The sequence below is a fragment of the Bubalus bubalis genome, chromosome 9 (assembly GCF_019923935.1).
Source record: "Bubalus bubalis isolate 160015118507 breed Murrah chromosome 9, NDDB_SH_1, whole genome shotgun sequence".
Taxonomy (NCBI): Eukaryota; Metazoa; Chordata; class Mammalia; order Artiodactyla; family Bovidae; genus Bubalus; species Bubalus bubalis.
This window is the reverse complement of record NC_059165.1, coordinates 97,461,245-97,486,342: the sequence shown is the minus strand read 5'-3', so window position 1 is coordinate 97,486,342 and position 25,098 is coordinate 97,461,245. Positions and strand designations below refer to the sequence as shown.

Here is a 25,098-nt window from a genome sequence, read left to right as displayed (position 1 = left end):
ACCCAGGTCTCCCTCATTGCAGGCAGATTCTTTACCAGCTGAGCCACAATGTAAGCCCAAGAATACTGGAGTGGGTAGCCTATCCCTTCTCCAGCGGATCTTTTTGACCTAGGAATTGAATCAGGGTCTCCTGCATCGCAGGCAGATTCTTTACCAACTGAACTATCAGGGAAGCCCCTAAACATTTGTAAATGTGTTTTATTATTTAGTGAAAATATTTTCTTTATTTTTACATAAGAAATAAACCTTAATTCTACTCATCCCACAGTACTCTGTCTAGATGGTTGAGATATTCTCTCAAATTTTCTCACCTCTGAGGCATGGTTAACTGACTCATTTCTGGTGCCAGACAAGGTAAATAATCTAGAACAAGTTACTGTATTTCACTGGGCCTCATGTTCCACTTTTGCTTTAGAGCGAGAATGAACCATTTATCTCTAAGTTTCAAAGTTGCTTTTAACTTTTAATTATTTTTTTTTAGAAAATGTACTTGTTTGTTTTTCTCTACACTAGGTATTTGGTGCTTCACGGAGCTTTCTTTAGTAGCAGTGAGTGGAATTCTCATTGCGGTGGCTTCTTTTGTGGAGCATGAGCTCTAGGGCATGAGGGCTTCAGCAGTTGTGACATATGGGCTTAGTTGTGCTGAAACATGTGGGATCTTCTTGGACCAGAGATCAAACCCATGTTCCCTGCATTGGCAGGTGAATTCTTATCAACTGGACCACCAGGGAAGTCCTGCACTAACTTTTTAGATTTGATGATCCTAAACAAGAGAAGCGAAAAGCAAAGGAGAAAAGGAAAGATATAAGCATCTGAATGCAGAGTTCCAAAGAATAGCAAGGAGAGATAAGAAAGCCTGCCTCAGCAATCAATGCAAAGAAATAGAGGAAAACAATAGAATGGTAAAGACTAAAGATATGTTCAAGAAAATTAGAGATACCAAGGGAATATTTCATGCAAAGATGGGCTCAATAAAGGACAGAAATGGTATGGACCTAGCAAAAGCAGAAGATATTAAGAAGAGGTGGCAAGAATACACAGAAGAACTGTACGAAAAAGATCTTTACGACCTAGATAATCACGATGGTGTGATCACTGACCTAGAGCCAGACATCCTGGAATGTGAAGTCAAATGGGCTTTAGAAAGCATCACTACGAACAAAGCTAGTGGAGGTGATGGAATTCCAGTTGAGCTATTCCAAATCCTGAAAGATGATGCTGTGAAAGTGCTGCACTCAATATGGCAGCAAATCTGGAAAACTCAGCAGTGGCCACAGGACTGAAAAAGGTCAGTTTTCATTCCAATCCCAAAGAAAGGCAATGCCAAAGAATGCTCAAACTACCACACAATTGCACTCATCTCACATGCTAGTACAGTAATGCTCAAAATTCTTCAAGCCAGGCTTCAGCAATACGTGAACCATGAACTTCCAGATGTTCAAGCTGGTTTTAGAAAAGGCAGAGGAACCAGAGATCAAATTGCTAACATCCGCTGGATCATTGAAAAAGCAAGAGAGTTCCAGAAAAACATCTATTTCTGTTTTATTGACTATGCCAAAGCCTTTGACTCTGTGGATCACAATAAACTGTGGAAAATTCTGAAAGAGATGGGAATACCAGACTACCTGACCTGCCTCTTGAGAAACCTGCATGCAGGTCAAGAAGCAACAGTTAGAACTGGACATGGAACAACAGACTGGTTCCAAATAGGAAAAAGAGTACGTCAAGATTGTATATTGTCACCCTGCTTATTTAACTTCTATGCAGAGTACATCATGAGAAATGCTGGGCTGGAAGAAACACAAGCTGGAATCAAGATTTCCGGGAGAAATATCAATAACCTCAGATATGCAGATGACACCACCCTTATGGCAGAAAGTAAAGAGGAACTAAAAAGCCTCTTGATGAAAGTGAAAGAGAAGAGTGAAAAAGTTGGCTTAAAGCTCAACCTTTAGAAAACTAAGATCATAGCATCTGGTCCCATCACTTCATGGCAAATAGATGGGGAAACAGTGGAAACAGTGTCAGACTTTTTGGGGGCTGCAAAATCACTGTAGATGGTGATTGCAGCCATGAAATTAAAAGACGCTTACTCCTTGAAAGGAAAGTTATGATCAACCTAGATAGCATATTCAAAAGCAGAGACATTACTTTGCCAACAAAGGTCCATCTAGTCAAGGCTACGGTTTTTCTGGCGGTCATTTATGGATGTGAAAATTGGACTGTGAAGGAAGCTGAGCACCAAAGAATTGATGCTTTTGAACTGTGGTGTTGGAGAAGACTCTTGAGAGTCCCTTGGACTGCAAGAAGATCCAACCAGTGCATTCTAAAGGAGATCAGTCCTAGCTGTTCTTTGGAAGGAATGATGCTAAAGCTGAAACTCCAATACTTTGGCCAACTCATGTGAAGAGTTGACTCATTGGAAAAGACTCATGCTGGGAGGGATTGGGGGCAGGAGGAAAAGGGGACGACAGAGGATGAGATGGCTGGATGGCATCACCGAATCGATGGACATTAGTTTGGGTGACTCCAGGAGTTGGTGATGGACAGGGAGGCCTGACATGCTGCAGTTCATGGGGTCGCAAAGAGTCAGACACGACTGAGCAACTGAACTGAATTGAACTGAAGGCAGAGATAGAAGCTTCCCTGGTGACTCAGTAGTAAATAATCTGCCTGCAATGCAGCAGACACGATTTTGATCCCTGCATCAGGAAGAGACTCTGGAGAAGGAAATGGCCACCCATTCCATTATTTTGCGTGGAAAGTCCCATAGACAGAGGAGCCTGGTGGGCTGTAGTCCATGCAGTTGCAAAGAATCAGATACACCTTAGTGACTAACCAACAACAAGCCAGAGTGAAGAGGATGGATGTGTATCCCAAAGGTCAGTGAACAGTGGTTGAAATGCTGTATAGACAAATAGCAATATAGGATTCTGAAGCTTTGTCATGTTAATGCTTTTATACCCAATCATTCACTTTAAGAAATTAAAGAAGTAGAAAGACTCTATGGGCTTCCATGGTGGCTCAGACAGTAAAGAATCTGCTTGAAATGCAGGAAACCTGAGTTCGATCCCTGGGTTAGGAAGATCCCCTGGAGAAGGGATAGACTACCCACTCCAGTATTCTTGCCTGGAGAATTCCATGGACACAGGAGCCTAGTGGGCTCCTCTAACACACACACAGAGACTCTAGAGTCAGTCCAGTGGTTATTTCATGTTTCTCCCCCCTTTCTTCAATCATCTAGCAGATGCATCAGCAACATGAAAGCAGGAAATCAAACACGTGTTTTAGAATTTTTACTCCTGGGATTTTTCCAAGACTCAGAGCACCAGCACATCTTATTTGAGCTGTTTCTATCTATGTTTGTGGTCACTGTCCTTGGGAACCTGCTCATCATCCTGGCCATCAGCTCAGACTCCCACCTCCACACCCCCATGTACTTCTTCATCTCCAACCTGGCCTTTGCCGATGTCTGTTTCACTTCCACCACAGTTCCAAAGATGCTGGTGAACATCCAGACACAGAGCAAATCCATCAGCTATGCAGGCTGCATCACCCAGATGTGTCTTTTCATGGTTTTTGGAGGTATGGACACTTTTCTCCTGACTGTGATGGCCTATGACCGCTTTGTGGCCATCTGCCACCCCCTGCACTACACAGTCATCATGAACCCTTGCCTCTGTGGTCTGCTGGTTCTTGTGTCTTGGTTCATCAGCTTGTCATACTCCCTGATCCAGAGTCTGCTGATGTTACGGCTGTCCTTCTGTACCAACTGGGTCATTCCACACTTTTATTGTGAACTTGCTCAGGTCCTCACTCTTGCCTGCTCAGACACACTCATCAATTACATCCTGCTATATGTGGTGATTGGCTTTCTTGGCATTGTTCCCTTCTCAGGGATCCTTTTCTCTTACACCCGCATTGTTTCCTCCATTCTGAGAATCCCATCAGCTCATGGGAAATATAAGGCATTTTCTACCTGTACATCTCACCTGTCCGTGGTTTCTTTGTTCTATGGGACAGGCCTTGGTGTGTATGTCAGTTCTGATTCATTTTCCTGGAGAGGCATGATTGCCTCGGTGATGTACACTGTGGTCACCCCCATGCTGAACCCTTTCATCTACAGCCTGAGGAACAGGGACATCAAGAGGGCTCTACAAAAAGTCCTTGGAAGGACACTCTGTGTTCAGTGATGGGAACACTGATCCAAGGGTTTTGAGCTGACAGTGATAGCAGTAGTTGGCTAAAGAAATCCTGCCTCTTTCTTGTATGTGTGATTTGAATAAACATGTATTTTATTTAAGCAAAGCATATACATTTTAATGCAAATATCTTGCATTCAGCTCATTAAACAATTTCAGAATTGTCTTAGAAACACATTTCATGAACTTAGACTATCAACTATTATTTAATAATTTTACATATGTAGAGAGAGTGTTTTTTAATGACCACTGATTGAATTTTAGAATGTAGACCTATGCTTAATTACTCAACAGGTTGCATTTACTCAGTATACTATATTGGCATTCAAGTGTTTGAAATCCTGCCTCTTTTAAAAATTTTTTATTGAAGTATAGTTGATTTACAATGTTGTGTTAATTTCAGGTGCACAGCAAAGTGAATCAGTTATACATGTACCCAGATCTATTCTTTTTCAGATTCTTTTCCTGTATAGGTTACCACAGAATATTTAAAAAAAAATTTATTGGAGTATAGTTGATTCACAATGTTGTGTTAGTTTCTGCTATATAGTTAAGTGAATCAGTTATATGTATATATCCATACTTTCTCAGATTCTTTTCCCATATAGGTGATTACAGAATATTGAGTAGGGTTCCTAGTGCTATTCAGTAGGTCCTTATTAGTTGTCTATTTTATACATAGTAGTGTATATATGTTCACTACCCCCACCCCCCATGCTTCCCTTTGGTAATCATGAAGGTGATTTTGAAATCTGTGAGTCTTTCTGTTTTGTGAGTTTGTTTGTATCATTTTTTATTGGATTCCACATGTAAGTGATACTATATATTTGTATGACTTACTTCACTTAGTTTGATAATCTCTAGGTCCATCTACGTTACTGAAAATGGCATTATTTTGTTCTTTTTCATAACTGAGTAATATTCCATTGTATATATGTACACATCTTCAATCATTCCTCTGTTGATGGACATTTGGGTTGCTTCCTTGTCCCAGTTTTGGTGAATAAACAGTTTTGTTGCAATAAACATTGAAGAGCATGTATCTTTTTGAATTATGGTTTTCTCTGGTTATATGCCAAGGAGTGAGACTGTGGGGTCATATATTCTATATGAACTTCTATATCTAGTTTTTAAAGGAATCTCCATAGTGGCTGTACCAATTTACATTCCCACCACCAGTATAGGAGGGTACCCTTTTCTCCACGCTCTCTCCAACAAGAAATTTTGCCTTTTAGTCACATCAAGTTTTGTTTCTTATCCATCCTCCGCAAGGGACTTTTGTCAAAATTGCCTAGTGAGTACTCTGTCTTCACCTCTTACAGTGTTGTCTCTATTAACCTCAGTTCTACTCTCTGCATCCCTCCTTTTACTAATCCATCACTGTAAATGGATTGGATTTCCAGTCCTGCAGGCTGATATCAGCCACTTCAAGTACAGACTCAGAATAGTTGAATGGGAGTTATGAAATAGTGCCTGTTCTTAATACCATTGCTAGTTCTTACCAAATTCATGTATTCAACAGTACTTACTGAGAAGTTCTCAGTGTGCCAGGCTGATGCAAATATCTGGAACACAGAAGTGAAGGGAGGAAAAAAAGACAAAAATCTTTGTCCTCATAGAGCTTAAATCCTGGATTTCAGCATTTATCAGATCACGTTCTATGTCTAAACAGAAAATACACTGACAAATAAATTATTTATTTGATTTTCAGCATGGTTGAACTTTTCTGCATATACTTAGTATGCTGCCAAAATAAGGTTTGAACATGTATCACTAGGACAGAAAAACTGCAAAGCCAAGAAGATTAGAACAGGTCAGGTGCTAATAAATTGTTGGGTCTAGGTGCCTCACTCTAGGTGAATTTACTGAGGTTGAAACACAAGATCCAGATGGTAACCAAATCTGAAAGAAAGGGGACATATGTTCAGGTATTGTGCCAGGACTGAGTGCTGGATTAGAGTTCAGGAGAGTAAGAATTGAATCACAGAATTGCCACCCTGGAGATATATGATGCTGAGCAGCTTCAGGGGGTACAGAATATGTTCAAACTACTAGATGTCTTGATGGATGTTTATTTTCCCATATTCTTCACCATAAAGAAATTGAATGGGACTTTCCTTGGTGGTCCAGTGACTGAGAGTCTACCTGCCAGTTCAGGGCACTGAGGTTTGATCCCTGGCCCAATAAGATTTCACATGCCATGGGGCAAGTAAGCCTGTGTGCCACAACTACTGAGCCTGTGCTCTAGAGCCCATAAGCCACAACTACTGAAGCCCATCCATGCTAGAGCCTGTGCTCCACAGCAGAAGTCACCACAAGGAGAAGCCCACACTTATCACTACCCACACAACTAGAGAGTAGCCCACGCTTGCCACAGCTAGAGAAACTGCACATGCAATAAGGGAGACCCAGCACAACCAAAAGGAAATATAAATAAATACGTGTTAAAAACCAAAATTGGATGATGTGTTGTCTTTCAATGGTGTGTTTGCCAAGGCACTGCAGGCAGGAAAGGCAAACATAAACACATAAATATTCAACTTGGTAAAGAAGAATCACTGCTCACACCAGGACTGGAGTCCAGTGGAATCAACTGGCCACCAAGTTATGTCCTTGAAGAGTGTTACCATTTTGAAGAACAAGAATGGGCTTCCAAAAGGGGGGCTCATCTCCTATTTAATCCGTTTAATTTCTAAGCTTTGAGATTGAAAAGTCTTGGGTCTGGCAACTGGGAAAAGAATCATGATTTTCTTTGTTTTAAATTTTTTATTTATTTTATTTTTTAACTTTACAATATTGTACTGGCTTTGCCATACGTCAACATGAATCCGCTACAGGTATACACGTGTTCCCCATCCTGAATCCTCTTCCCTCCTCCCTCCCCATACCATCCCTCTGGGTCATCCCAGTGCACCATCCCCAAGCATCCAGTATCGTGCATCGAACCTGGACTGGTGACTCATTTCATGATTTCCAATTGTGGGAACTGACTATTTTTTAAGAATTTATTTATTTTTAAGTAGGGGATAAATGCTTTACAATGTTGTGTTGGTTTCTGGCATACATCAGCACGAAGCAGCCATAGTATACATATGTTCCCTCCCTCTTGAGTCTACCTCCCACCACCTACCCCATCTCATCCCTTTACGCTGTCACAGAGTACCTGGTTGAGCTCTCTGTGTTATACAGCAGCTTCCCACTGGCCATTTGTTTTACATATGGCAATGTGTCTGCTTCTTTATTTCTTTTTTTTTTTTTTACTTTACAATATTGTATTGGTTTTGCCATACATCAACATGAATCTGCCACGGGTGTACACGTGTTCCCCATGCTGAACCCCCCTTCCACCTCCTTCCCCGTACCATCCCTCTGGGTCATCTCAGTGCACCAGCCCCAAGCATCCTGTATCCTGCATCGAACCTGGACTGGTGATTCATTTCTTATATGATATTATACATGTTGCAATGCCATTCTCCCAAATCATTCCACCCTCTCCCTCTCCCATAGAGTCCAAAAGACTGTTCTATACATCTGTGTCTCTTTTCCTGTCTCACATACAGGGTTATTGCTACCATCTTTCTAAATTCCATATATATGCATTAGTATTCTGAAAGAGATGGGAATACCAGATCACCTGACCTGCCTCTTGAGAAATCTGTATGCAGGTCAGGAAGCAAGAGTTAGAACTGGACACGGAACAACAGACTGGTTCCAAATAGGAAAAGGAGTACATCAAGGCTGGATATTGTCACCCTGCTTGTTTAACTTATATGCAGAGTACATCATGAGAAACTCTGGACTGGAAGAAACACAAGCTGGAATCAAGACTGTTGGGAGAAATATCAATAACCTCAGATATGCAGATGACACCACCCTCAGGGCAGAAAGTGAAGAGAAACTAAAAAGCCTCTTGATGAAAGTGAAAGAGGAGAGTGAAAAAGTTGGCTTAATGCTCAACATTCAGAAAACGAAGATCATGGCATCTGGTCCCATCACTTCATGGGAAATAGATGGAGAAACAGTGGAAACAGTGTCAGACTTTATTTTTTGGTGCTCTAAAATCACTGCAGATGGTGACTTCAGCCGTGAAATTAAAAGACGCTTACTCCTTGGAAGAAAAGTTATGACCAACCTAGATAGCATATTCAAAAGCAGAGACATTACTTTGCCAACAAAGGTCTGTCTAGTCAAGGCTATGGTTTTTCCAGTGGTCATGTATGGATGTGAGAGTTGGACTGTGAAGAATGCTGAGCACTGAAGAATTGATGCTTTTGAACTGTGGTGTTGGAGAAGACTCTTGAGAGTCCCTTGGACTGCAAGGAGATCCAACCAGTCCATTCTGAAGGAGATCAGCCCTGGGATTTCTTTGGAAGGAATGATGCTAAAGCTGAAACTCCAGTACTTTGGCTACCTCATGAGAAGAGTTGACTCATTGGAAAAGAGTCTGAGGCTGGGAGGGATTAGGGGCAGGAGGAGAAGGGGACGACAGAGGATGAGATGGCTCGATGGCATCACTGATTGGATGGACGTGAGTCTGAGTGAACTCCAGGAGTTGGTGATGGACAGGAAGGCCTGGCGTGCTGTGATTCTTGGGGTCGCAAAGAGTCGGACACGACTGAGCAACTGAAATGAACTGAACTGATACTGTATTGGTGTTTTTCTTATGCGTTCAGTTCAGTCACTCAGTCTGGCTGACTCTTTGCGACCCCATGAATTGCAGCACACCAGGCCTCCCTGTCCATCACCCACTCCTGGAGTTCACTCAGACTCACGTCCATTGAGTCAGTGATGCCATCAAGCCATCTCATCCTCTGTCGTTCCCTTCTCCTCCTGCCCCCAATCCCTCCCAGCATCAGACTCTTTTCCAATGAGTCAACTCTTCACATGAGGTGGCCAAAGTACTGGAATTTCAGCTTTAGCATCATTCCTTCCAAAGAAATCCCAGGGCTGATCTCCTTCAGAATGGACTGGTTGGATCTCCTTGCAGTCCAAGGGACTCTCAAGAGTCTTTTTTTTTTTAATTTTATTTTATTTTTAAACTTTACATAATTGTATTAGTTTTGCCAAATATCAAAATGAATCCGCCACAGGTATACATGTGTTCCCCATCCTGAACCCTCCTCCCTCCTCCCTCCCCATTCCATCCCTCTGGGTCGTCCCAGTGCACCAGCCCCAAGCATCCAGTATCGTGCATCGAACCTGGACTGGCAACTCGTTTCATACATGATATTTTACATGTTTCAATGCCATTCTCCCAAATCTTCCCACCCTCTCCCTCTCCCACAGAGTCCATAAGACTGGTCTTCCATTTAGATCTTTAATCCATTTTGAGTTTATTTTTGTGTATGGTGTTAGAAAGTGTTCTAATTTCATTCTTTTACAAGTGATTGAGCAGTTTTCCCAGCACTACTTGTTAAAGAGTTTGTCTTTTCTCCATTGTATATTCTTGCCTCTTTTGTCAAAGGTAAGTTGTACATAGGTGTGTGGGTTTATCTCTGGGCTTTCTATTTTGTTCCATTGATCTATATTTCTGTCTTTGTGCCAGTACCATACTGTCTTGATGACTCTGACTTTGTAGTAGAGCCTGAAGTCAGGCAGGTTGATTCCTCCAGTTCCATTGCAGCTTCACAGCTGAATTCTATCAAAAATTTAGAGAAGAGCTAATACATATCCTACTCAAACTCTTCCAGAAAATTGCAGAGGAAGGTAAACTTCCAAACACATTCTATGAGGCCACCATCACTCTAATACCTAAACCTGACAAAGATGCCACAAAAAAAAAGAATACTACAGGTCAATATCACTGATGAACATAGATGCAAAAATCCTTAACAAAATTCTAGCAATCAGAACCCAGTTCAGTTCAGTTCAGTCGCTCAGTCGTGTCTGATTCTTTGCGACCCCATGTATCACAGCACGCCAGGCCTCCCTGTCCATCACCAACTCCCGGAGTTCACCTAGACTCACGTCCATTGAGTCAGTGATGCCATCCAGCCATCTCATCCTCTGTCGTCCCCTTTTCTGCCTGCCCCCAATCCCTCCCAGCATCAGAGTCTTTTCCAATGAGTCAGCTCTTCTCATGAGGTGGCCAACGTACTTGAATTTCAGCTTTAGCATCATTCCTTCCAAAGAAATCCCAGGGCTGATCTCCTTCAGAATGGACTGGTTGGATCTCCTTGAAGTCCAAAGGACTCTCAAGAGTCTTCTCCAACACCACAGTTCAAAAGCATCAATTCTTCAGTGATCAGCCTTCTTCACAGTCCAACTCTCACATCCATACATGACCACAGGAAAAACCATAGCCTTGACTAGACGGACCTTTGTTGGCAAAGTAATGTCTCTGCTTTTGAATATGCTATCTAGGTTGGTCATAACTTTCCTTCCAAGGAGTAAGCGTCTTTTAATTTCACGGCTGAAGTCACCATCTGCAGTGATTTTGGAGCCCAAAAAGATAAAGTCTGACACTGTTTCTCCATCTATTTCTCATGAAGTGATGGGACCAGATGCCATGATCTTCGTTTTCTGAATGTTGAGCATTAAGCCAACTTTTTCACTCTCCTCTTTCATTTTCATCAAGAGGCTTTTTAGTTTCTCTTCACTTTCTGCCGTAAGGGTGGTGTCATCTGCATATCTGAGGTTATTGATATTTCTCCCAGCAGTCTTGATTCCAGCTTGTGTTTCTTCCAGTCCAGAGTTTCTCATGATGTACTCTGCATATAAGTTAAATAAGCAGGGTGATAATATACAGCCTTGATGTACTCCTTTTCCTATTTGGAACCAGTCTGTTGTTCCGTGTCCAGTTCTAACTGTTGCTTCCTGACCTGCATACAGATTTCTCAAGAGGCAGGTCAGGTGGTCTGGTATTCCCATCTCTTTCAGAATTTTCCACAGTTTATTGGGATCCACGCGGTCAAAGGCTTTGCCATAGTCAATAAAGCAGAAATAGATGTTTTTCTGGAACTCTCTTGCTTTTTCCATGATCCAGCGGATGTTGGCAATTTGATCTCTGGTTCCTCTGCCTTTTCTAAAACCAGCTTGAACATCAGGAAGTTCACAGTTCACATATTGCTGAAGCCTGGCTTGGAGAATTTTGAGCATTACTTTACTAGCGTGTGAGATGAGTGCAATTGTGTGGTAGTTTGAGCATTCTTTGGCATTGCCTTTCTTTGGGATTGGAATGAAAACTGACCTTTTCCAGTCCTGTGGCCACTGCTGAGTTTTCCAGATTTGCTGGCATATTGAGTGCAGCACTTCCACAGCATCATCTTTCAGGATTTGAAATAGCTCAACTGGTTTCCATCACCTCCACTAGCTTTGTTCATAGTGATGCTTTCTAAGGCCCACTTGACTTCACATTCCAGGATGTCTGGCTCTAGGTCAGTGATCATACCATCGTGAAGATCTTTTTTGTACAGTTTTTCTGTGTATTCTTGCCACCTCTTCTTAATATCTTCTGCGTCTGTTAGGTCCATACCATTTCTGTCCTTTATCGAGCCCATCTTTGCATGAAATATCCCCTTGGTATCTCTATTGAAGAAATCTCTAGTCTTTCCAATTCTGTTGTTTTTCTCTATTTCTTTGCATTGATCGCTGAAGAAGGCTTTCTTATCTCCTCTTGCTAGTCTTTCGAACTCTGCTTTCAGATGCTTATATCTTTCCTTTTCTCCTTTGCTTTTCACTTCTCTTCTTTTCACAACTATTTGTAAGGCCTCCTCAGACAGCCATTTTGCTTTTTTGCATTTCTTTTCCATGGGGATGGTCTGGATCCCTGTCTCCTGTACAATGTCACGAACCTCATTCCATTGTTCATTAGGCACTCTATCTATCAGATCTAGGCCCTTAAATCTATTTCTCACTTCCACTGTATAATCATAAGGTATTTGATTTATGTCATATCTGAATGGTCTAGGGGTTTTCCCTACTTTCTTCAATTTAAGTCTGAATTTGGCAATAAAGTGTTCATGATCTGAGCCACAGTCAGCTCCTGGTCTTTTTTTTTTTTTTTTTTTTTTTTTTGCTGACTGTGTAGAGCTTTTCCATCTTTGGCTGCAAAGAATATAATCAATCTGATTTCAGGATTGAACATCTGGTGATGTCCATGGATAGAGTCTTCTCTTGTGTTGTTGAAAGAGGGTATTTGTTATGACCAGTGCATTTTCTTGGCAAAACTCTATTAGTCTTTGCCCTGTTTCATTCCGTATTCCAAGGCCAATTTTCCTGTTAATCAGAACCCTACAACACATTAAAAAGATCATACAGCATGACCAAGTGGGCTTTATCCCAGGGATGCAAGGATTCTTCAATATCCACAGATCAATCAATGAAATACATCACATTAACAAATTGAAAATTAAAAGCCATATGATTATCTCAATAGATGCAGAGAAAGCCTTTGACAAATGTCAACATCCATTTATGATAAAAACTCTCCAGAAAGCAGGAATAGAATGAACATACCTCAACATACTAAAAGCTATATATGACAAACCCACAGCAAACATTATCCTCAATGGTGAAAATTTGAAAGCATTTCCCCTAAAGTCAGGAACAAGACAAGGGTGCCCACTTTCACCACTACTATTCAACATAGTTTTGGAAGTTTTAGCCACAGAAATCAGAGCAGAAAAAGAAATAAAAGGAATCAAAATTAGAAATGAAGAAGTAAAACTCTCACTGTTTGCAGATGACATGATCCTCTACATAGAAAACCCTAAAGACTCCACCAGAAAATTACTAGACCTAATCAATGAATATAGTAAATTTGCAGGATATAAAATCAACACACATAAATCCCTTGCATTCCTATACACTAATAATGAGAAAATAGAAAGAGAAATTAAGGAAACAATTCCATTCATCATTGCAACGAAAAGAATAAAATACTTAGGAATATATCTACCTAAAGAAACTAAAGACCTATATATAGAAAACTATAAAACACTGGTGAAAGAAATCAAAGAGGACACTAATAGATGGAGAAATATACCATGTTCATGGATCGGAAGAATCAATATAGTGAAAATGAGTATACTACCCAAAGCAATCTATAGATTCAATGCAATCCCTATCAAGCTACCAAGGGCCTTTTTCACGGAGCTAGTACTCCTGCCTGGAAAATCCCATGGACGGAGGTGCCTGGCAGGCTGCAGTCCATGGGGTCACTACGAGTCGGATACGACTGAGTGACTTACTTTCACTTTTCACTTTCATGCATTGGAGAAGGAAATGGCAACCCACTCCAGTGTTCTTGCCTGGAGAATCCCAGGGACGGGGGAGCCTGGTGGACTGCCGTCTATGGGGTCGCACAGAGTTGGACACGACTGAAGTGACTTAGCAGTAGCAGAGCAAATAATTTCACAGTTTGTATGGAAATACAAAAAACCTCGAATATCCAAAGCAATCTTGGGCGGGAAGAATGTGTCTGTTTCAATGCTGCTCTCAATTCATCCCACCCTCTCCTTTCCCTTCTGTGTAGATAAATCTGTTCTCTATGTCTGAGTCTGTATTCCTCCCCTGCAAATAGGTTCATCAGTACCATTTTCCTATAAAATACAAAACTTGTTTTTCTCTTTCTGACTTACTTCACTCTGTATAACAAGTTTTAGATTCATCTACCTCATGACAACTGACTGAAATTTGTTCATCTTTATGACTGAGTAATATTCCACTCTGTATATGTACCACAACTTCTTTATCCATTCATCTGTCAATGGACATCTAGGTTGCTTCCATGTCTTAGCTATTATAAACAGTGCTGCAATGAACATTGGGGTACATGCATCTTTTTCAATTTTGTTTTTTTAATTGAGGTATAGATGCTTTACACCCTTGTGTTAGTCTGCTGAACAATGAAGTGGATCAGCTTTTGTATACATATATCTCCTTCTGCCTTTTGCTGACTTGCTCTTGATATTTTTGGTTAGCTAAATCTAACAATGCTCCTGATGTGTGCTTACCTGTAACTGTACCATTCCAGATTTATTGCCTTGCCTCTCACTGTTAACACTGACATTTGAGTTTATAATTTTACTTGTAAGCATAATTTAAAACTCCTGCTCAGTGTGGAGGTTAGTTTCCCACACCACAATCAAAACCCCAAGAATTGCAAAGTTGTAACAACAATGGAAATGTTGGATATTCATTGACTAAGACTACTTTAAGTTTCCCCTTCAGCTTAAATGAGTTTCTACCAATCTGTCCTCACTCTCTTTTCTTAGAGTACTTACATTAGAAAACTTTTAAATTCTTTTTCTATTCCTTTTCTTTTTGGCCACGCCATGGACATGTGGGAATCTTAGTTCCCTGACCAGGGACTGAACCCATGCCCCTTGCAGTGGAAGCACAGAGCCTTAACCACTGAACCACCAGGCAAGTCCAGTCTGCTTCTTTTATTAGTACATGTAGATAAATCTTCTCCAAGTCTCTCATCCTTTTTACAGCCAAAGAATGATTTTCACAAAGCCTTCTCTTTGAAATCTAATCATCAAGAAAATTAGTTCCCTTGTCTCCCTGCTTCTGTGGGAATGTAAGAGCCTAAATTAAAAAAAAGCAGCAACCAAAGCAGTAGCATTGACATATATACACTATCATGTGTGAAATAGAAAGCTAGTGGGAAGCTGATATACGACACAGGGAGCCCAGCCTGGCACTGTGTGATGACCTAGAGCTGTAGGATGGGAGGTGGGGAGGGAGGGTCAAGAAGGAGGGGATATATGTACAGCTATGGCTGACTCCCTTTGTTGTCCAGCAGAAACCAACACCACATTGTAAAACAATTATCCTCCAGTTAAAAAGAAAAGCGTGCATGTGTGCTAAGTCACTTCAGTCATGTCTGACTCTTTGCGACCCTATGGACTCTAACCTGCCAGGCTACTCTGTCCCTGGGGATTCTCATGGGGAATTTCTAGACAAGAAGGGTTGCCATTTCCTCCTCCAGGGGATCTTCCTGACCCAGGGATCAAACCCCTGTCTTCTTTATTGGCAGGTGGCTTCTTTACCACTAACACCACCTGGGAGGTCCCAAAAAGGAAAGCAGCAATTAGCAAACACAAATGGCCTATCCTATCAACCCACCTTACTTCCCAAACATCTTCCAGTGCTTTTCCATTAGCTCCCCCCAGCTTAAAAAATCCTCCCATTTTTTGTTTCAGGAGAGATGAGACAGAGAGAAATAAATGAATGATCCAGAGGCTGAAAAGAATGTGGTCTGGTTGATGAACTAGAAGAAAACCAAGATGTCTAAACAACTGTGTTCTCAAGTTTATCAACCCAACATTTGGGGAGGAAGCTGGAAATGGTGTTCAATCATATGGGCAAAAATTCAACTAATAACATTTATGGAATTGGCCTCAATAAAAATTCTAGAGACTGAAGCTCAGGTGAGCCACCTAGTTCAGTTCAGTTCAGTTCAGTCGCTCAGTCTTGTCCGACTCTTTGCGACCCCATGAATCGCAGCACACCAGGCCTCCCTGTCCATCCCCAGCTCCTGGAGTTCACTCAAACTCATGTCCATTGAGTCGGTGATGCCATCCAGCCATCTCATCCTCTGTCGTCCCCTTCTCCTCCTGCCCCCAATCCCTCCCAGCATCAGAGTCTTTTCCAATGAGTCAACTCTTCACAAGAGGTGGCCAAAGTACTGGAGTTTCAGCTTTAGCATCATTCCTTTCAAAGAACACCCAGGGCTGATCTCCTTTAGAATGGACTGGTTGGATCTCCTTGCAGTCCAAGGGACTCTCAAGAATCTTCTCCAACACCACAGTTCAAAAGCATCAATTCTTTGGCACTCAGCCTTCTTCACAGTCCTACACTCACATCCATACATGACTACTGGAAAAACCATAGCCTTAACTACACGGACCTTTGTTGGCAAAGTAATGTCTCTGCTTTTGAATATGCTATCTAGGTTGGTCATAACTTTCCTTCCAAGGAGTAAGCGTCTTTTAATTTCATGGCTGAAGTCACCATCTGCAGTGATTTTGGAGCACCAAAAAATAAAGTCTGACACTGTTTCCACTGTTTCCCCATCTATTTCCCATGAAGTTATGGGACCGGATGCCATGATCTTCGTTTTCTGAATGTTGAGCTTTATGCCAACTTTTTCACTCTCCTCTTTCACTTTCATCAAGAGGCTTTTTAGTTTCTCTTCACTTTCTGCCATAAGGGTGGTGTCATCTGCATATCTGAGGTTATTGATATTTCTCCCGGAAATCTTGATTTCAGCTTGTGCTTCCTCCAGCCCAGCATTTCTCATGATGTACTCTGCATATAAGTTAAATAAGCAGGGTGATAATATACAGCCTTGACGTACTCCTTTTCCTATTTGGAACCAGCCTGTTGTTAGCAATATATATATATTAGTATTATTGTCATATATTGTAGCTAGGAGGAGGTAATGGATCTGGACTCCATGGAAAGAGGAAACCAAGAAGCTTTACCTATGCAACTTTCCAGATCTGGTCTATGTTGTATCTTTCATCTGATTTAATTTGTGTCCTTGACTATTAAAAAAGATATAATCATAGAGTGTTAGTCACTCAGTTGTGTCCAACTGTTTGTGACCCCATGGACTGTAGCCCACCAGCCTCCTCTGTCTATGACTTCTCCAGGCAAAAATACTGGAGTGGGTTGCCATTCCCTTCTCCAGGAGATCTTCCTTATCTAGAGATTGATCTCAGGTTTCCTACATTGCAGAAAGATTCTATACCATCTGAGCCAAGAACTTTCCTGAGTTCTGTAAGTTTCTGGTGTACTATTAAACCAGAGGGATTCTCCTTAATTTGAACATTCTAGGAAATTACTGAATATAAGAAAGTCCTCGAATTTGTAGCTGGCTGACCTGAAGTGAGGGTCCCCCTGGGAACCTGGGAACTTGTGCTGGTGTCTGAAATGAGGACAGGCTTGTGAGGACTGTTTTATCAGACATCGCAGTTTGGCAAAATGTTTGTAGCCAATTTCTTTCTTAAATTGAAGAAAGTAAGGAAAACCACTAGACCATTCAGGTATGACCTAAATCAAATCCCTTATGATTATACAATGGAAGTGAGAAATAGATTTAAGGGACTAGGTCTGATAGAGTGCCTGATAGACTATGGATGGAGGTTCGTGACATTGTACAGGAGACAGGAATCGAGACCATCCCCATGGAAAAGAAATGTAAAAAAGCAAAATGGCTGTCTGAGGAGGCCTTACAAATAGTTGTGAAAAGAAGAGAAGTGAAAAGCAAAGGAGAAAAGGAAAGATATTCCCATGTGAATGCAGAGTTCCAAAGAATAGTAAGGAGAGATAGGAAAGCCTTCCTCAGTGATCAATGCAAAGAAATAGAGGAAAACAACAGAATGGGAAAGACTAGAGATCTCTTCAAGAAAATTAGAGATACCAAGGGAATATTTCATGCAAAGATGGGCTCGATAAAGGACAGAAATGGTATGGACCTAACAGACGCAGAAGGTATTAAGAAGAGGTGGAAAGAATACACAGAACTATACAAAAAAGATCTTCATGACCCAGATAATCACGATGGTATGATCACTGACCTAGAGCCAGACATCCTGGAATGTGAAGTCAAGTAGGCCTTAGAAAGCATCACTATGAACAAAGCTAGTGGAGGTGATGGATTTCATCCCAATCCCAAAGAAAGGCATTGCCAAAGAATGCTCAAACTACCACACAATTGCACTCATCTCACATGCTAGTAAAATAATGCTCAAAATTCTCCAAGCCAGGCTTCAGCAATATGTGAACCATGAACTTCCTGATGTTCAAGCTGGTTTTTGAAAAGGCAGAGGAACCAGAGATCAAATTGCCAACATCTGCTGGATCATGAAAAAAGGAATAGAGTTCCAGAAAAACATCTATTTCTGCTTTATTGACTATGCCAAAGCCTTTGACTGTGTGGATCACAATAAACTGTGGAAAATTCTTCAAGAGATGGGAATATCAGACAACCTGACCTGCCTCTTAAGAAATCTATATGCAGGTCAGGAAGCAACAGTTAGAACTGGACACGGAACAACAGACTGGTTCCAAATAGGAAAAGGAGTACGTCAAGGCTGGATATTATCACCCTGCTTATTTAACTTATATGCAGAGTACATCATGAGAAATGCTGGGCTGGAGGAAGCACAAGCTGGCATCAAGATTTCCGGGAGAAATATCAATAACCTCAGATATGCAGATGACACCACCCTATGGCAGAAAGTGAAGAGGAACTAAAGAGCCTTTTGATGAAAGTAGAAGAGGAAAATGAAAAAGTTTGCTCAAAGCTGAACATTCAGAAAACGAAGATCATGGCATCTGGTCCCAGCACTTCATGTCAAATAGATGGGGAAACAGTGGCTGACTTTATTTTTTGGGGGCTCCAAAATCACGCAGATGGTGACTGCAGCCATGAAATTAAAAGACACTTGCTCCTTGGAAGGAAAGTTCTGACCATACTAGATAGCATATTAAAAAGCAGAGACATTACTTTGTCAACAAAGGCCCGTCTGGTCAAGGTTATGTTTTTTCCAGTAGTCACGTATGGATGTAAGAGTAGGACTGTGAAGAAAGCTGAGTGCCGAAGAATTGATGCTTTTGAACTGTGGTGTTGGAGAAAACTCAAGAGTCCCTTGGACTGCAAGGAGATCCAACCAGTCCATCCTAAAGGAAGTCAGTCCTGGGTGTTCATTGGAAGGACTGATGTTGAAGTTGAAACTCCAATACTTTGGCCACCTCATGTGAAGAGTTGACTCATTGGAAAAGACCCTGATGCTGGGAAGGATTGGGGGCAGGAGGAGAAGGGGACGACAGAGGATGAGATGGCTGGATGGTATCACCGACCATATGGACATGAGTTTGGGTAAACTCTGGAAGTTGGTAATGGACAGGGAGACCTGGCATGCTGCAGTTCATGGGGTCATAAAGAGTTGAACACGAGTGAGTGACTGAACTGAACTCAACTTGTAGCCAGAAAAGACATTGGAAAAAATAGTCAAGTTCAAACTCATCACAGGCCTTTGAAAACCCCCAGGGAGCTCTGGAGCTAAGACAATCCCTTAGAGTTGGCTGGAACTGGGGCAAAAGAGATAAATGTTTACACACCCTCATCATATAGTCATTGAATTGGGCTGCCTAGTGATGCTCTGTAGCTGAGGCTGATCCCTCTCGGAGTTGATTGCTGACAGCTGAGTAACACCCATTGGAGTAATATGTCCGTCATGCCTGACAGGATAACATAACAACATAAAATTTACCCTCTTAGCCATTTTATCTTTTTTTTTTAATTGAAGGATAATTGCTTTACAGAATTTTGTTGTTTTCTGTCAAACCTCAACATGAATCAGCCACAGGTATACATATATCCCCTCCCTTTTGAACCTCCTTCCCATCTGCCTCCCAACCCACCCCTCTAGGTTGATTCAGAGTTTAAGTTTCCTGAGCCATACAGAAAATTCCCATTGACTGTCTATTTTACATATAGTAATGTAAGTTTCCATGTTACTCTTTCCATACATCTTACCCTCTCTTCCCCTCTCCCCATCTCCATAAGTCTATTCTCTATGTCTGTTTCTCCATTGCTTCCTTGTAAATAAATTTTTCAGCACAATTTTTCTAGATTCTGTATATGTGCGTTAGAATATGATATGTATCTTTCTCTTTCTGACTTACTTCACACTCTGTATAATAGGTTGTAGGTTCATCCACCTCATCAGATCTGACTCAAATGTGTTTGGTTTTTTTTTTGTTGTTTTTTTTTTTTTTTTTTTTTTTTACTGTTTTAATACATTTTTTAAATTTTATTTTATTTTTAAACTTTACATAATTGTATTAGTTTTGCCAAATATCAAAATGAATCTGCCACAGGTATACATGTGTTCCCCATCCTGAACCCTCCTCCCTCCTTCCTCCCCATTCCATCCCTCTGGGTCGTTCCAGTGCACCAGCCCCAAGCATCCAGTATCGTGCATCGAACCTGGACTGGCAACTCGTTTCATACATGATATTTTACATGTTTCAATGCCATTCTCCCAAATCTACCCACCCTCTCCCTCTCTCCAAGAAAAAAGTCAAATAAACAACCTAACTCTACACCTAAAGCAACTAGAAAAGGAAGAAATGAAGAACCCCAGGGTTAGTAGAAGGAAAGAAATCTTAAAACTTAGAGCAGAAATAAATGCAAAAGAAACAAAAGAGATCATAGCCAAAATCAACAAAACCAAAAGCTGGTTTTTTGAAAGGATAAATAAAATTGACGAACCATTAGCCAAACTCATCAAGAAACAAAGGGAGAAAAATCAAATCAATAAAATTAGAAATGAAAATGGAGAGATCACAACAGACAACACAGAAATACAAAGGATCATAAGAGACTACTATCAACAATTATATGCCAATAAAATGGACAACGAGGAAGAAATGGACAAATTCTTAGAAAAGTACAACTTTCCAAAGCTCGACCAGGAAGAAATAGAAAATCTTAACAGACCCATCACAAGCACGGAAATTGAAACTGTAATCAGAAATCTTCCAGCAAACAAAAGCCCAGGTCCAGACGGCTTCACAGCTGAATTCTACCAAAAATTTAGAGAAGAGCTAACGCCTATCCTGCTCAAACTCTTCCAGAAAATTGCAGAGGATGGTAAACTTCCAAACTCATTCTACGAGGCCACCATCACCCTAATACCAAAACCTGACAAAGATCCCACAAAAAAAGAACACTACAGGCCAATATCACTGATGAACATAGATGCAAAAATCCTTAACAAAATTCTAGCAATCAGAATCCAACAACACATTAAAAAGATCATACACCATGACCAAGTGGGCTTTATCCCAGGGATGCAAGGATTCTTCAATATCCACAGATCAATCAATGTAATACACCACATTAACAAATTGAAAAATAAAAACCATATGATCATCTCAATAGATGCAGAGAAAACCTTTGACAAAATTCAACATCCATTTATGATAAAAACTCTCCAGAAAGCAGGAATAGAAAGAACATACCTCAACATACTAAAAGCTATATATGACAAACCCACAGCAAACATTATCCTCAATGGTGAAAAATTGAAAGCATTTCCTCTAAAGTCAGGAACAAGACAGGGGTGCCCACTTTCACCAAATGTGTTTGTTTTTATGGCTGAGTAATATTCCATTGTGTACCACAACTTCTTTATCCATTCATCTGCTGATGGGCATCTATGTTGCTTCTATATTATAGCTATTATAAATAGTGCTGCAATGAACAATGGGATACATGTGTCTTTTTCAATTTTGGTTTCCTCAGAGTATATGCCTAGGAGTGGGATTGCTGGGTCATATGGTGGTTTTATCCCTAGTTTTTTAAGGATTCTCCATACCGTCTTCTATAATGGCCATATCAATTAATATTCCCACCAAGAGTGCAAGAGCGTTCCTTTTCCTACACACCCTCTCCAGAATTTATTGTTTGTAGAAACAATAAATGATCATGGCCATTCTGATTGGTATGAGGTGATATCTCATTGTGGTTGTAATTTGCATTTCTCTAATGAGCAATGTTGAACATCTTTTCATGTATTTGCTAGCCATCTGTATGTCTTCTTGGAGAAATGTCTGTTTAGGTCTTTCCCCCACTTTTTGATTGGGTTGTTTGTTTTCCTTGTATTGAGTTATATGAACTGCTTGTATATTTTGGAAATTAATCCTTTGTCAGTTGTTGCATTTGCTATTATTTTCTTACCCTCTTAGACATCTTAAGTGTCCAATTCAGGAACATTTGTGGCTCAGTGGTAAAGAATCTGCTTGTAAGACAGGAGATGCAGGAGACATGTGTTTGATCCCTGGATCAGGAACATCCCCTGAAGGAGGAAAATGCAACCCACTCCCATAATCTTGCCCGGGAAATCCCAGGGAGAGAGGAGCCAGATGGACTACAGTCTATGGGGTTGCAAAGAGTCAGACATGACTGAACAACTGAGCACGCACGCACACACCACTATCCATCTCCAGAACTTTTTATCTCCCCCAAGTGAAACTCTATTTCCACTAAACTAATTCCCCATTCTTCTTTCCAAAGTCTCTGGTAACTATCATCCTACCCACTGTCTCTATGACTTTGATTACTTTAGGTGTCAAATCATTCAATTTTGTCTCTTTGTGTCTTGCTATTTAATATGATTGGGAAGAAGTTAGATGGAATGGGAAGGAGAATTATCAGCAAGACTGGGAACTGACTTTGCTTTGGTAGATATCCTCTGATCTACTCCTTGGGAAACATACACCCCACTTTTCCCAGGAAAAACCCAGTTGATAAGTGTTTATTCAAACTTAATATTCATAGTGTCCTATTTCAGTTTCAAAATACTCCAGTTTAGAAATCAAATATCCACTCTATTTACTCAAAAATCACTAAGGAGCAAGAATATATTAGGTGTCTTGGTCATTAAGGTAGGGTTTAGATCCACTTAACACATAGGGAATAATCATAGGAAAGTTATAGAAACAATGCAAAACAAGAAAAAGAGAGAGCTGTATTTATTTTGTGATGATAGAAACAAGATTGCTTGTGACCAAGAGTCTTGAGTAATACACAAGGAAAGAGATATGGCTATATGATGTGATATGCAAAGTCCCATAAGGGTTATAATTCACATGGGCCATCCAGCTAATCTCCCAATTCCATTAGAGCTATGCTACAAAGAGGAAAAATTGTGTAAACATAAAGTAGAGAGCCAGATAGGTACATTTACAGTAAGTGACTTCAGATTCAGAATCACTTATTGCAATCACTTATTGTTTGATTTTGTTGTATTTTGTACTCCCCTGAACCGAAAAACAGGGGTTGGGATTAGGCTATTCTTCTGATAATCCTCAAGGGGACCCTTTTGATGTCCTTGTTCCTTAGACTGTAGGTGAAAGTGTTCAGCATAGGGGTGACCACAGTGTACATCACTGAGGCCACTGCACTCTTCCTGGGAAATTGTGAGATGGCTGAGCTGAGTTACACCCCAAGGCCTGTTCCATAAAACAAACAAACAACTGACAGGTGAGAATCACAGGTAGATAAGGCTTTGTACTTCCCACCTGATGAGGAGACTCTCAGAATTGAGGAAACAATTTGAGAATAAGAGTAAAGGGTTCCTGAAAGTGGAATCCCACCGACAATGGTACTGTTGAAATAAATTAATATGATATTGATGGAGTTTTCAGAACAGGCAAGATTGAGGAGTTTAGAAGGGTCACAGAAGAAATGAGGCATTTCCACTTCTGCACAGAGGTAAGCTCTGACATCATCAAGTAGTGAAGCTGGGAGTTCAAAAGTCTGATGGAAAATGACACCAGGACCAAGAAGCCACAGAGGCGGGGGTTCATGATGAACAGGTAGTATAGGGGGTGACAGATGGCCACCAACTGGTCATAGGCCATCACTGTCAGAAGGAGACTCTCTAAACATACAAAAAGAGAAAAGACGGTCACCCCAGCTAGGCAGCCTGCATAGGTGATGGATTTGCTGTGTCTGGAGGTTCACTAGTATCTTGGGGACAGTGGTGGTGTTGAAACTGATGTCAGCCAAGGACAGATTGGAGAGGAAGAAGTAAATGGGTGTGTGGAGGTGGGGGTCAAAGGTGACAGCCAGAATGATGAGTAGTTTCCCAAGCACAGTGACCAAGTACATGGACAGGAAGAGCCCAAAGAGAAGGGGCTGCGGGTCTGGATAACCTGAGAGGCCCAGGAGGAGGAATTCTGAGACACCTGTTAGATTCTGTGGTTCCATGTAGAGGGGACACCTTTGAAAAATAAGAGAGTATTGAATAAACAGAACAATTGAAGGGGCATACAGATAAGTGTCCATACTTTGGATTTAATAATTCACAAATATTTAAAAAAATTTTATTATGATACAGTTCTGAAAATTCTTGCAATCCTCTGTATATTACACTAGTGAGAATTTCCAAAAGATATATGCATTCAACAGTATTGCATCCATTTAAAAAATTGAAACATTAAATTTTTCTATAACTATCTCTACAAGTTATGCTAATGGAAAAATCGGACAAAATCAACCACATGGTTTGATTTTCAAGGTGTAAAACTAGAAAGATCCTTGAAGGCTGACTAGGAATAGTCTTTTCATGATAGAGTCACATGAAATTTAGCACCTTATATAGGGAATGATGGGAGAAGGCAATGGCACCCCACTCCAGTACTGTTGCCTGGAAAATCCCATGGATGGAGGAGCCTGGTAGGCTGCAGTCCATGGGGTCACTAAGAGTTAGACACAACTGAGCAACTTCACCTTCACTTCCCATTTTCATGCACTGGAAAAGGAAATGGCAACCCACTCCAGTGTTCTTGCCTGGAGAATCCCATGGACAGAGAAGCCTGGTAGGCTGCATCCATGGGGTCACACAGAGTAGGACACGACTGAAGTGACTTAGCAGCAGCAGCATAGGGAATAATGGGGCTTCCTTGGTGGTGCAGGTGGTAAAGAATCTGCCTGCCAATGCAGAAGATGCAGGAGACTGGGATTTGATTACTGGGTCAGGAAGATCCTCTGGAGGAGGAAATGGCAACCCACTCTAGTATTCTTGCCTGAAAAATTCCATGGACAGAGGAGCCTTGGAGGCTATGGTCCATGGGGTCGTTAAGAGTCCGACATGACTGAGCAACTGAGCACAAGGAATGATATTATTATAACTATTATCACTCAGATTTACAAAATGGGCTGGAAAATTCATTACTATCCATAGACAAGCCCATCATCTGTAATATTCATACAGTAAAGATCCCTTGCAAGCAGTTTGGTCCATTCTGCTAATTTACCTATAAACTCACCACATCTCAAAAGAAGGAATTCATGGTTTTACTTCTATTTGATCATCTGGGACTAACATAGGTTTTAAAAGAAAATAATCTGGTGAGACAGAGCCTT

At 41.0% G+C, this 25,098-nt stretch overlaps 1 protein-coding gene and 1 pseudogene across 1 annotated transcript; one reads left to right on the top strand and one right to left on the bottom strand.

Moving 5' to 3' along the window:
- Positions 1–3,113: 3,113 nt before the first annotated feature.
- Positions 3,114–4,652, top strand: LOC102403438 (olfactory receptor 7D4-like). Its single transcript, XM_006057445.4, has one exon. It carries the CDS (start codon positions 3,261–3,263, stop codon positions 4,191–4,193), a length of 933 nt encoding a protein of 310 aa, XP_006057507.3. The 5' UTR covers positions 3,114–3,260; the 3' UTR covers positions 4,194–4,652.
- An 18,159-nt stretch (positions 4,653–22,811) lies between these two features.
- On the bottom strand, positions 22,812–24,416 carry LOC102407024 (annotated as a pseudogene).
- Between the last annotated feature and the right edge of the window lie 682 nt (positions 24,417–25,098).